Source organism: Perca flavescens, chromosome 6 (assembly GCF_004354835.1).
Source record: "Perca flavescens isolate YP-PL-M2 chromosome 6, PFLA_1.0, whole genome shotgun sequence".
In the NCBI taxonomy this organism is placed as follows: Eukaryota; Metazoa; Chordata; class Actinopteri; order Perciformes; family Percidae; genus Perca; species Perca flavescens.
The window spans coordinates 10,453,175-10,467,295 of record NC_041336.1 but is presented as its reverse complement, the minus strand read 5'-3'; the positions used below and the strand labels follow the sequence as shown (position 1 = coordinate 10,467,295).

The following is a 14,121-nucleotide window of genomic DNA, read 5'->3' as shown; positions in this document are numbered from 1 at the left end:
GACAGGGCGAGAAAAGAGACGCAGTATTCCTGAACTTTCTCATGCAACAATCTGCCTTCCCATGGGTTATCTGAGCTTTTCTCGACGATGTCCCAACTTTTCTTTTTTTGTTTCTTTGTGTGTGTGTGTGTGTGTGTGTGTGTGTGTGTGTGTGTGCGCGTGTGTGTGTGTGTGTGTGTGTGTTCGTGTTCTCCCTCTTATCCAGCTGTGCTCCATATGTCAACCTCTCTTTCCAGCAGTGTTAAAATTGAGCTATCTTTGTAATTCCAAAGAAGACACTTTTGACTTATATCTGTCGGGGTTTGTCTTTTTTTTTTCCCAGAAGTCATCGTATTTTTTTTGGATGACCTCGCTGATCCGAGCTGTGCCCGGCCACATATTTCCTCATTATTACTTTCTACTTTCAAAAAGAGAATCTATAGATCCATACGAGTGCACACATGAGTCCTGGTGCACTAAGTGCACATTGGGTGAGTGCTCCATTTAGAAGGTAGCGCCTCACCAATCACAAATTCAATAAGGGGTGTGTAGACGCATGCATTTCCGAAATCTGTTCACACCGGTTCTAGATCTTGAAAGAAGAGTTTGTCTCTGAAATGTGACGCCCCTGTTTTAAAAACAATGATCTCTAAGGGAATAATTTCAAATTTTAATAGATACTTCCACATCGACATTACAACAGATAAATAGTATACCTACTGTATAATATAATAATAATAATAATAATAATAATTAAACAGCTAAAACCAATCACAGCATAGAACAGGAGAGGATCATTATTGTGTTTAGGGCTGCGATTATTTTCAAAATTGACTAATCTGCAGATTGTTTTTTCAATTCCTCTATCAATCGTTTTGTCTGTAAAATAAAAGAAATGGCTCGTTTTGTCCAACTTATAGTCCAAATCCCAACAATCATTGGTTTCATACCACAAAATACGAAGGATTACAACAAATCTTCACATTTAAGTAGCTAGAACTAGCAAATCTTTGGATTTTTTTTGCTTGAAAAACAACAATCAATAAATTATCTAAATAGTTGCTGATTAATTTCTGCTGATCGTTTCAGCTCTAAATGTAGTGCAAGAGTGGATATTGTAGTAAAACAAATGAAATATGTTAAGTGTGAACATTTTACTCATACCATAAGTATGAACATTTTGCGACTTGCCAGATACGTTGATGAACATCATTTCCTTATTATGTTATTACATATTTAATTGTATATAAATGTAATGTCAGGTGGCCATAACCTGTTATCACGTAACAACATTTTTATACATAAAGGTGAGTTGAGGTAGAGGTGTCCAATATGACAATTACATTTTACATGCTGACGCTTATCCGATTGCTATATATCTCAGAGGTCGCACGCCTCTGGAGCAACTAAGGGTTAAGTGTCTTGCTCAGGGACACATTGGTTGATGTATCGCAGTGGGAATTGAACCCAGATGAAATTTGGTGTCATCACCACTGCGCCATCACAACCGATAACATTCAATCTGATACCAAGTAACACCAGGGACAGTATCACGATACTGAGACTTTCCGGGTTTTTTTCTGGTAATGTCCTTGGGCCCTATTTTAACGATCTAAGCACACAGCGTGAAGCGCCTGGCGCAGGTGTGTTTAGGGCATGTCCAAATCCACTTTTGCTAGTTTGACGGCGGAAAAAAAGGGTCCGTGCGCCGGGTGCATGGTTCAAAAGGGTTGTACTTAGTGTCTTCATTAACACATAGGTGTGTTTTGGGCGTAACATGCAATAAACCAATCAGAGTGTCATCTCCCATTCCCTTTAAAAGCCAGGCGTGTTTGTACCTTGGCGCATTGCTATTATGATGACGGATTTGCACCGTAATATTTTTATTTGTAATCTATGCGCTATTGACTTTAGACCAGGTTTTTGTTGGTCAATGGCGCGATCACTTCCCACTGCCTCAACATAACAATACGCCAAGAATGCACCTGAACACACCTCCCTGTAAGACCAGCACGCCCATGGGCGCAGGTGCATTTGCTATTTAAACGACGTGGGCGCTGGATGGGAAATTGACAACTACGTCGGTCTTAACCTAACAAATACACTTGCGTCGGGCTTTGCGCTGCGCTGGGTGCAAGATAGGGCCCCTTAACTGTTTGGAGAGTTGTTGCGAGTATGTCCAGCAACGACAATGATGGAAGGATGTGACAGGCGTCAGAAAAATATGCAAACACGAAGAAAACACAATGAAGATTGGTGTTTCTTTTCAACAACAGACCTGAGAAGGAACAAACAGCTGAGCTTTACTCAATGTAAAAACTGCACACAAACCTTTCCTGATAAAGTGCAAGGACGTTTCCGTTAAATAACTACATAACTTGGTACTAATTGTGGAGAAGTAGGAACGTCATTGAAAGAAAAGCTAAATTAAAATTTTAAAAGTAAATGTTTGCACGTTCAGCTAATTGAGAGTTAAAGTGTTGAACACCCTCTCTATAATTTCCCAATAATTAGCACCAAATTTGATCGTACTCCCAGAAAACTTCTTGAAGATTATTATTATTTCAGAAAGTACAGACCAGTAAAATGTATTTGCGCTGCTTTGCAACATTTCTGCAGGTAAACTTTTGCTTCCTGCAAATGTTGTGCACCATCTGCACAACATATTGCAATCTGAGCAGGAGGTGACATCCATTAACACTATTGTATTCCAAACTGACATTAGTGCAACATGGAGCATGTTATTTAGTGCATCTTTATCACAAAAGATGCACTAAAAGGCATTCTTAGCGCTTACTGTGAGAGATTGAGGTTTTTCAAAGAGACAATCAAAGCACCGGCACCGACTGCCCATTTAAAATAAATGTTTTGTCATGTTTTGGATAGCTAGAATGCCAACTGGCTTTCAACATTTTTTTTATGTTAAACCATGTCTCTGTGTTTGGAAGATTAAAACAAAAACAGATGTCAATGTTAACAAGGAGATGAGTTGTAAGCGGCAGCCAAATTCCTATAGAACCCATAGAGCCTAAAGGCAGACCTGTCAATAAATCACTAAGATAGAGTTGAGTATGCAAACTGTCTGGAGAGTAAGTGCACTATCAGAATAATCGCACAGTTTCCACAAATGCTTCTCTCCTTTCTTGCATTACCAAAAGATAAATGATATGCTTTCAAGAATAGAAATACACTAAAATGGTCAGAGACTTCAACACATTGAATAAATGTTTGCATAACAAAACATGCATTTCTCCCAACTCCTTAAGTGGAGTGTCAGCACCATTAAACATTCCTCTACGATTTAAAAGCATAATTTCAATGAGATGTTTCATGGATAACTATGAGAGAGAGAGCATTTTATAAATACATAAAAGACAGATACCTGAACTTGACCAAACGAGGTTGAGGAACGTCGGATCTTGCTGCTTCAAAGCTAAAATCTACGTATTGTTTGCAGCTCTGAGTCAGTGACCACAGCTTTGAATAAAGATGTGTGACTAAATATGAATATATTAGGCATATGTAGAGATTAGAAATAGATGTGGAATCCTAGGCAACAGAAGCAGTCATATCTCCTCAAAACATCAGAATTACCTCAGCGAGGATCAAACGGCATCTGAAAGCCACACGAGATAAAGATGAGACTCACCGTGTTGAATCCTGGGAAGAGGCTCATCGCTGTGGCCGTATCCAATGGAAAAGGGAGAAACTGCTTCATGCCCAGTGAGGTCTGGATGGCAGGCAGGGTGGGGCGCACCAGGGTGGGCATGAGGCCATTCTGACATGTGTTACCTGTAGGAGGCAGAGCAAAGGCAGCATGTTAAAACTGCAGACGGCAACAGGGACAGCTGCCTCACCCTCCATCTTCATCCAAGTGAGCCTTCAGTGTGTGTTTGGAAAAGGAAGCAGGAGATTTCTTTATTTAGTCCTAATTGTTTTCTTAATGTTATTTTAGAAGTAGTTGTTGTTGTAGCTATGGCTGAATAAGGGAATAAGGAAATTAAACAAAGAACAACTAAAAGCTAAAAGGGAAAGTGAAAGACAACGGGCAATAACGTGAGTCAACTTCGGTAGGGCTATCAACAGATGGAGACAATTAGGGATTGTAAATGATTCAAACCTGACCCCGAATTGGCCCTCAGGTGTGTAATATGTCTATTTCATTCATAAATAACTATAACGCGCGATGTGGTTGTACGTCAGTAGCCGATATATATAATTACGTCCCCCTTCCATTTAGCGCGGAGGTTTCCCCTGTACTCCGTGTTTGTGTTGGCTTACTATTTTCTTTTCCCTTGTTCCACTGTAACGTTACTTGTGTAAATCGTCCACGGGTTTCATGAAATGCGCTATATGAATCTAAGTTATTATTACATTTGTTGCTACAACATCTTTTAATGCTTTGGCTCGTGACACAGTGACGGTGATACCCGGGTTATCTCACGAGACATCCAAAGTAGGCTAAGTTTCCGTATGCAACACTTGAAATGCAACGATGCATCTGTAACTTATTTTCCTATTGTAAATTAATGATTTTCTGAATCTGCAAAACATTCATCGCAACTATATGACCTCCCCGTAACGCTACCTACGGTAATACAGTGGGCAATACAGTGCTTTTCTATACGGTGCTTTGGACACACCTGTGTGTCCAAAGCGGCCGCTACAATCGACACAAATTGAAAGTTCCATATATCCACTTTAAGTATTTAGCACTTGCGCCAACAAGGCCGCCAAAGCAGACATTCCTTTTAGTTCCAGTGCTTACGGAGTTGATTGAAATTAATGCCAGGAGTAAAAACAATGTTCTAATCTTCTAGTGGGGTTGTAGCTCATCTGATAGTGTGGAAATCCCCCAAATCTGCAATTTGGATGGATGGTTTTAAGGCTTCGACCCTAGAAAATCTTGAATCTCATAACGTTTGGAGGATTTCCATTATTTAAAAGTGATATTTTTCATCACTTTATAATAAGATTATCATTATTTTATCACAAACCCTTCATAACTTCTATCTCACATTATTATCGAATTTCAACCAATTCGATAATGTTTTTGACAAACTAATCTCAACTCAAGGTCCACTTACAAACTTTTTCTGAGATTTCAAAAGCTCCAAAGAGCAGGTTGAAAGCTTCAATAAAAACTATTTAGTGGACCTTGAGTTGAGATTAGTTTGTCACACACACTGGTCCCGAGGTCAAGCATGAGCTTCCATGTTCAAATAAATAAGTTAAAATTATTCCTTTGCAATTTTTGTATCATTTGATCACAAAATGTTCATTATTTCATTTCAGTCAGACAACTCATGTTTGAAATGTTTATTATAACCAGTTTTGGGAGTAATGGTGTGTAAGTATAACGGCATTACTAACGGTGTTATTTTTTCAGTAATGGAGTAATCTAATTAATTACTTTTCCCATCATTGCAACGGCGTTATCGTTACTGAGAATGTAAAGTGGCGCGTTACTAAAATTTGGTTGAATGAAGTGCGAGGTGTCAGGCTTTGGCTACACATTAGCTGCCTGGAGAGAGCAGGGGGCTGGGGGGGGAGTTGATGACACCGTTGCAAATGCGATAATGATTGGCTGGGTGGGCGGATGCCCTGCTCACGCTGTCTCACTGCACGCTCTGAGACAACGGCAACGAGCCAGGGAAATTCAAAGGTAGCGTTCTCGTACTGGAAGTACCGGTACTACTTCTCGCTCATTGAAATTAAAGGCAAGAATGTTTATGTAACATGCACGCTATGCCCAGGAAAAAGGATTTTTTACATGTTTTTATTTCTATACATATCATATGGCAGGCTGCAATCTATTGAGTTCAAATAAATACCAAATGTTCTAAAATACTGTATATAGTGTTCTTATACTTCAATCAGTTATACAGTTATAAATATAAACATCTTTAACGTTAAAGATGTTATAGAACGTAATAGCGTTATAGAACATAAAAAATAACGTCACAGTTACTTTGCTGAGTAACTAATTACTTTTACAATGTGGTAACTGAGTTACTAACTCAATTACTTTTTGGGAGAAGTAATTTGTAACTGTAACTAATTACTTTTTTAAAGTAAGATGACCAACACTGATTATAACAGCAGAACATTGTGTTTAGCGGCAAAACTCCGACCTCATCACTCCCCGTAGTATGGGTTTACATGAGATATTGGGGAGTGATGATAAAGTGGCTCCCCCCTGGCCGGAGTCTGTAGGTGGATGCTGGGGTGGGATTTTCTCCAATGTTTGTGACAAAATAACAACTCAAGGTATAATTGTCGGCTTTTTCAGAGCTTTTTAATCTCATTTTAGGTGACGAAGGCCGTGAGATATTGATCCGAGTTCAGGAATAAACTTTTATGCTCAGAAAAACTAATACTGAACTCCAGTGTTGGGTAAAAAACAACAACATTGAACCACACCTTTCAGAGATTTTCATTCTTTCATTACATTTTTATTTTTTTTTAATCACATATTCATCAAATTTAGCTTAAAGTGCTCATATTATGCTTTTTGGCTTTTTTCCTTTCCTTTATTGTGTTTATTGTGAGGGATTTTCATTATCAATGCAACATGTACCAGGTATGTTAAGATGTCTGATAACAGGGTCCATTCTTCACAATGAGTACTTTTACTCTTGTTGCATACGTACACACTAATGTGTGCTTACTCAAACTAATATGTTTTGATTGCAGGACTGTTAATTGTCATTGAGCATTTGTACATCCTAATTGTTATTGAGCATTTGTACATCCTGAGGATGCCACTTGTACTAGACAAGTATTTCAACACTTCAATCACCATCACGGTTAAGAGAATGGTCTCCATTATTGTGAATTGGCTCAGTGATAAATTGGCTGCAGACTCTGAATTCAGTTTCTTCTTCCAATCACAATCAGACCTAAATAAAGAAATAAGTTGTACACCAGATGACCACAGCGTGATGCTGCGATGATGTTTAGCGCTCCGAAACAGATGTTCTTATTCTGAAATTGTCCCCACAAATAGCTGCTGTGGAATGACTGCAACAGGCACATGCGATGAGTCAATGGCAAGAGAGGCCTGGCCCACACATCACTAGGAAAAACAAAAGTAAATACTTCACTTTTATTGTCATGTGAGAGCACCACGCCAGTGGAGCGCCTTAGAAACCACCAATTGGAAACAGCACAGGGCTGATTTCAACACTACGGGATCAAAACATCAAAAAAATAAAAGCAGGGAAAACGGTCACAGCCCTCCAAAACATTAGGAATTAAAGAAGCCATTTCGCAAAGCTGTAATGAGAACCAGAGGGATGATTTCTTTTTATCGCTGCACATTTAACAGCAGTGGAACTCTGGGCCAGCATGGCTCTAAAGCGCTGGCAGATACAGTATCAAACCGCCGTCTAGAGACAAATAAAAACAAGGTTTGCCACGTTTTGGTCCCCAGGCAGTGGTAAGGGGTAAATAAAAAGCAAAAGTCATAAAGACGAGAAGAGAAAACCACAGACTGTCCCCCCTTCTCTCGCTCTTGTCTTTTCCCTCCAGTCGCCAGAGCGCTGCCATCTGTTGGAAAAAGAACACATGCCGCCTCTCATGTGGAGGCACGTCTTTGTCCCAACTTTAGCAAAGCATGTCCTTCTGCAGGGATCATCCAACCATGCCATCGCTCGACATGCCGGGCACTGACGTCAGCCCGCAGACACGCCTCACACAGCGCCCGGCCAAATCCACCACTCACAGCTCCGACAGTCAAAACAGGCCGTTCAAACACACCAGGGCTGATGTGTGAGATTACTCTGCAGCAAAGATGAAGAGTGACAAACTGAAATGTGAATTTGTTTGATAGGGTCGTGTTTGGTTGGCTGAGTGACAGGAGATGAAATCTGACGTGTCAGCACGGCTGAAGCACGTGAGTTTTTTTTTTTTTTTCTGACAGTTACATCACACAGAAGTGATTAGTTTCATAAAGTCTTTTTTAATGGGGTGGAAGGGGGGAGAGTATTCAGATCCTTTACTTAAGTCAAAATAGCAATACAATAATCTAAAAACATTCCATTACAGGTATAAGTCCAGCATTAAAAATCGTACTTCTGTAAAAGGACACAGGTACTGTACGTACTTGTATGTTCCATTATATACTACTGTTGTGTTCATAACTACTTTTTGTATTGTATGTAGTTTAATCTACAACAATGCATCACATTTTATTCAAGAGTCTACAGCTAGGAACAGATACGTTTTTTTCCAGCTGCCACACAGTCTGCGTAAAGTCTGTCACGCTGACTATGAGCATGTAAACTATGGTGCATTTTTATGCTTTTCTTCCATTTTATGTTGCAATGATTGTGTGTTGGGCTCTGAGTGCTGCCAAAACACGAGTGACCTACACTCAATACTGTGCCTGAACGCATCATGTGTAGACACACATGGAGCACTGACGCTGCTAAATGCTAATCGGCCTTTTTTTGGGAGACATTTTGACTTTCCACAGTAGGAAAAGCACAGGTATAAATAATGAAATGAATGATGGCTGAATCCATTCAGCAGCTTTGATTTCAGGTTCCTGGTATCGAGCATGATGGCTCACTCTCCCTTGAACATTTGAACACTATTGACAACATCTGTGCTTTCCCTACCATGACAAGTCAAAATTGTCTTCTGTGAAAAAGGCCTGTTAGCATTCAGCAGCTTCAGTGCTCTGCTGTGAGAAAGGCATATTAGCACTAAACACACTGTACAGCTAAGGCTGATGGGAATGTGATTAGTTTTGCAGGTATTTGGTCATTAAACACAGTATTAAACACATTAAAAATGTTGATGAAATGGCATCAATGTCTGTATCGAATTTCATGGCAATCCATCTAATAGTTGTTGAGCTATATCCGTATGGACCAAAGTAGTAGAGAAAAGTCTTTAAAAAAAGCCCTGACTGGGGCACACTTGGTTGGGGCCAATTTTTGTCAGAGTACAGAATAGAAAAGGGGGGGGGGGATCATATTTCAGGGGGGGGGGGTGCCACTCCAGGCCCCCCTTCTAGCCCTGCCTCTGTTCCCTCTCACCTTTCCTGTCTTCAGCTGTCCTGTCAAATAAAGGCCATGAAAAAAGCCCCAAAAAAATTATCTTTAAAAAAATAAAAAAATAAAGGCCTGACTGGTCAAATGACAACTTTTAATAACTTGCAGTTCTACATTTTTACCTACAGGCATCACTTTTGTGCACCAAAGAAACCAAAGACAGACCAACATTCATGCAGCAAGCATGGCTTAAAATTCTAATTTGTGAAGGAACCAGTAACTACAGCTATCTAATATAATGGAGTAAAAAGTACTCAAAAGGGGTGAAGCAGAAGTATACTGTAGTTGTGTAGAAAAGTAGAGGAAAATGAAAGGAGTGTTGCTGAAGTAAATTAACTTACTTTCCCTCACCAGACACATTATCTACTGTTACCCTCTTCTAACCTCACATCAGTGGCAGATTGTCAAACGAGGGCGATAGGGGGCCGCCCCCATCAAAATTCCAGAAAAATAAATGTATACTTAAACACAAAAATAATATAAAAATAAAAAAATAAAATAGTTTACTCATACGATGTGCTGGCTGGTATTAATCACCTCAGCATTTAATACAAATTGGTTTTAATCAGTTAACTATTTTCTATGTAAATACAAGATGTTTCATGCTGTTTCATGGGCAGGGACGCCGGATAAATGGATGTCTATGTAAGTCTTTAAACTTTAGGCAAGCATGTGACCTAAAGCTAGTCTCTAAGTGGTCCCTGGGCGATCCAATCTGATTGGATCTCGACACCTGTCATTCAACTTCACGCTCTTGCTCACTTAACGCAAGCGATACCGTCGCTCTACCAAAAACTTCTTACAATCAAACAAAAATGTGAAGTTTTTCTTGAAGCAACAGCGTTAGTGATATTCATGATAAAATGAATGAGAATTAAACCAAAAGTTTGGTCTTTGAGTATTTATTTACATTTGCAAATGCAGAGAAAACAGTTTCACAAGTACCACGGCACATCTGAAAGGGTCTTCTAACCTAAAGTCTAAACATCCACACTTCATATAGGGTGACATCAGGTCTACAAATCACTTTCGTAGAGATAATGGCAGCAGTTAAACCAAATTCTGTCATTGATTTACGAAAAAAAAACTTTCATAAGACGTTTGCTGGAAGAAATAAAGAGGATAGAGGATAGAGGACCGGACCAACCCGATTTACTAATCCAGCAGCAGGCCAGTGACAGTGACCGAGGGCGAAGCTACACCGGGGCTTGTTATGCGAAAAGGAGTTGGCTGGCTGGATGTGATGTTGGTAATACCTTTTTTTTGCTTTCCCTGTCTTTTATTTCAAAGTGTCGGCACTGAGGTTTTGTGGACAACAACGGGGGGTAAGAGACCTAAAACGTTGGTGGATTTGCCGATTTTTTTCTGTAATTGTAACCTGTACTGGATACAGTATGTTATGTTTGTCTGTTGTTTGCTGAGCTAACAGTGTTATAGCCTACACACTACTGTAGTAGCTGTATGAAAACTGGGACATGTTGTTGGGATTCTCCATGTTGACTGATTTGGGTAGATGGAGAGAAATAAATTATATTTTCCTCAGTCTGCAGCATTGGTCTCGTGTAGTGTTTGGTGAACTTATTGTATATTTGCACTTTCTCTGTGTACTTCATTTACAGTACTCTAATCACTAAGAAGTAGAATTACTAAAAGTGTTTCAGGTTAGCAACAGCAGTGTGTAACTAGTTCAAACAGAATTAAGTCATATGAAACGTGTGCGTTTATGGTAACAAAATATGTTTTTTTTATAAATTAGTGTATAGTTTTTGCAAGAGTGTTTGATTTTGCAAAGGGTCTGATGTGTTCTGCTGATTGGGTGTAGTGTGCCTGCTTTCAAAATAGTGTTAAAAAAAAACAAATAAAGTAGTGCTGGTTGTTTTGCCCAGTTTCGAAGTGCTGCTTTCTGTTTATTTGCCCCCCCCCTCCCCCTCCTCACCAAAAAAAAAAGCCCCCCCACAATTTTTTATCACCAGACGCCACTGCCTCACATACCTTCCTAAACCTCACCCTGTATAAGGTCCAGTATAATAAGGCAAACAGATTTTCTTTTGTCTCCAGTTGTAAAAATGTAACGTGTAAAAAAATCGCAGTCCAGCAAACATGCCCAAACATAAAGGCACATTCCAGCCTGCAGCAGCAGATAGTGTTTCAACTCTCTTAAGCCTGATCATCTGTCACCACCAGCAAAGGTGCAAAACATAAGGCAGTGCCGGAAAACGACCCCCGGCTGCTAATCTGAGCTATAACCCCCCCCCCGACCTCCGAGCGCCACACGGACTTTAAGATGCTCCGGTACTGAGACAGAAAAAGCCTGTTACAGCAGGCTCTGGCAGAGAAGCTGGCATCCGTAATTATCACCTTGTTAGAAGTGTCAATATTTGACTTCAAGAATGTTAATATTTGAGTTCTGTGGACGGCTTGTAAATTTGACTAGCAGAGTCCGTGGCCCAGGTGGGCTAAAGTCTCTCCAGCACAGACTGCCATCTACTTTGCATGGAGAGTCGCTCAGGAGAGTCACTCCACGCTGAAAGGTCAGCAGGTGACAGTCATTAAAATAACTACAAGAAGTCTCTCTGAGCCGCCTGGGAGTCAGGCAGCATACAACGGTGGAAAATAGATTTCACCGTTTTGTCTTCAGCCCGGTGTTTGTTTGCTTTTCTGTCAGAAGCATTTATTGGGATGATCCAACCAAAGAAATCGAAACAAATCAAACCCAAACAAATAGAATAGAACATTTTAATGAGAAGCCTGCTTATATACTGTATGTCAGTGATGCTCCCTCTGTACAATCTCCCCCAGCACTGATGTGTTTACATAGTGCAGACTTCTCACTATTAGCTTCTCATGCAGCCACTGGCAGTGAGTGGGTGATGGTTTAATGTGAGACTTGAGGTTGTAAAGATGTTGGTATATGTAAAACTTTAGCCACAGACGTTGTATTTCAGGCCACACAGAAAACTGCAAAGAGTGGTTACTTTCTGTCTGCAGCTCCCGGAACAACAAACCTGAAACCAATAAACACCAGATATTCAAATAAAATCTAAAAATAATATGAATATGGCCTCAGAAAGAATCAGCTGCTGGGTGTCTATTCACCACACATCCCCTCTCCTCTCTGTGCGTTTTGTATTCCAATATGTTCGAATACTTGATTTGCTGCATGACAATTTAATGACATGAATTCATTTCAGAATATGCAACATATAAGCACATTACTGAAATAATGAAGTCTAAAGGATTGAGACAGGCAGAATGTTTTACAGCTCACAACTTCACTGTTTTCACTCTCACTGCTGTCATGTGCGTGATTTCCAGATGCAGCAGACAGCTGTTTTCAGAAAAAAAAGCTCTAAAAACCCATTCTATGCCACCTGCTCCGCACCAAATGTCAAAGTTGAAAGGAATGAATAATAAAGTGTAAAGTGAATTGCACTGCATTCATCACATCATAAGAGACTGCAATGACTCCACATGAATGCTAACGTTGCTCCATGTCCGCTGGATGTGTAAACAGTTTGCTAACACATTATCCATTTCAAATTTATAAGGCCATAATATATTAAACTTGTGTGTTTTCTAGCTTCTTTCAGAGTGGCCAAACAAAACTAATGAATGCAGATTTGAAGCCCTTATCATGTTAGTGGATATGAAGCTTTGGGGGTGCATATTCCTAAATTTGATTTAATTAAATTACCACAAACCAGTTGACACACACTGAACCTGGGGCTTTTGGAGATGTTTTTTTGCCTGCTGTGCCCATTAGTGTAATGACGTAGAACTGATATGAGATCTGACTTCTGGAAATATTTGAAATAGATCAGAATTGATGAAAGTTTTTACCCACTGGCCTTTGTTTATCCATTCTCTTTGAGGCTGCGTTTAATGATGCAGCACATACAGTGTAAGAGACATTAAGAGCAGCTCAGTGGACAGGATGTGTATGGCTACAGTATCATGGTGTGTGACTCTGGCTGTCCTCTGCATTGCCCTTCCTGAAAGATTCACTTATCTGGGCTGAAGCGTTTTTTACTCCTGCGGCAGTATGTCGAGAGAGGGGGAGTAAAATGATGGCTGGAGGACGCCGACTGGCATTAATAATTAATCATCTTACGCCGCTCTCCTCCACCGTCCGCCTCCTGTTAGTGTCCTGGACCTCCGATAAGATCTGTCCAGAGAGTCTACACCGCCGGAGAGCCTCAAAATTAAAAGCTCGCTCTTGCTCAACCCTTCCTTTTCCCTTAGCAAACATAAATCCAATTATTAGATAAATCTGAATTTCACTGAAAGTCATCTGTATGCTGATGACGCCCCAGATGTGATTAACACCTCTGTGTTTTCATGGAGTGTGCTGATCGTATTCAGCGGCCTTTAACATACTCTGAGATCAGTACTTCCCTTCAAGCGGAGAGGATACAATCATTTCACCCCTATTACATTGAACAAAGTGAGCACAAAGGAGAGATTTAAAGCATTCCTTTTTTTATTTTTTGTAAAACTACACTTCCACTGATTTTCCAATTAACCTTTACAAGATAAGCTCTGTATTCTTATGATATAGTCTCACCAGCGTGTGGCATACAGCGTGCTTTTGGCTTCGAGCTACATAACACACGCTGCCTTCATCCCCTTCAGATTAACATACTGTAGCTCTTGCTGCTGTCATGTGTGTAGCTCGCTAATAAACAGAGCTGTCTCTGAATCGGATCCAACAATCACTTCCCGTGCGCTCTGTAATCTGAGGTTAACCAAAAAGACGTTTACGTGCTGCTAAACGCCAACCTCCGGGCCTTTGACTCAACTACCATAATAGCTTGTACAGTATGATTGCAGCACACGCTCAGGACTTATTAGCCTGCTGGGTTGCAGTTCTTTTACTGCCTGCTTTGGATCTATGTGGACAGCTTTTAAAGCAAGCGGGACGTTTCCTTCTGATCTGTTTATTCTTTTCCCTTTTGGTGTCCTGTTTCAAAGAGGTCAAGAGCGTCATAATGTATTGCCTGATATTTATTACAAAACACGTTCTGGTTAAATAGCAGCATTGCATTGCTGCTGAACAAGCCGTGTTATTAATCTTTTAAGA

At 40.2% G+C, this 14,121-nt stretch overlaps 1 protein-coding gene across 1 annotated transcript in view; it reads right to left on the bottom strand.

The window, feature by feature from the left end:
• The window catches only part of znf385d (zinc finger protein 385D), an 83,596-nt gene that overhangs the window by 67,946 nt on the left and 1,529 nt on the right, over positions 1-14,121 (bottom strand). The window contains exon 2 of the mRNA XM_028580888.1: positions 3,629-3,771. Coding sequence (XP_028436689.1) covers positions 3,629-3,771 — 143 coding nt within the window. The remainder of the gene's footprint in view (positions 1-3,628; positions 3,772-14,121) is intronic.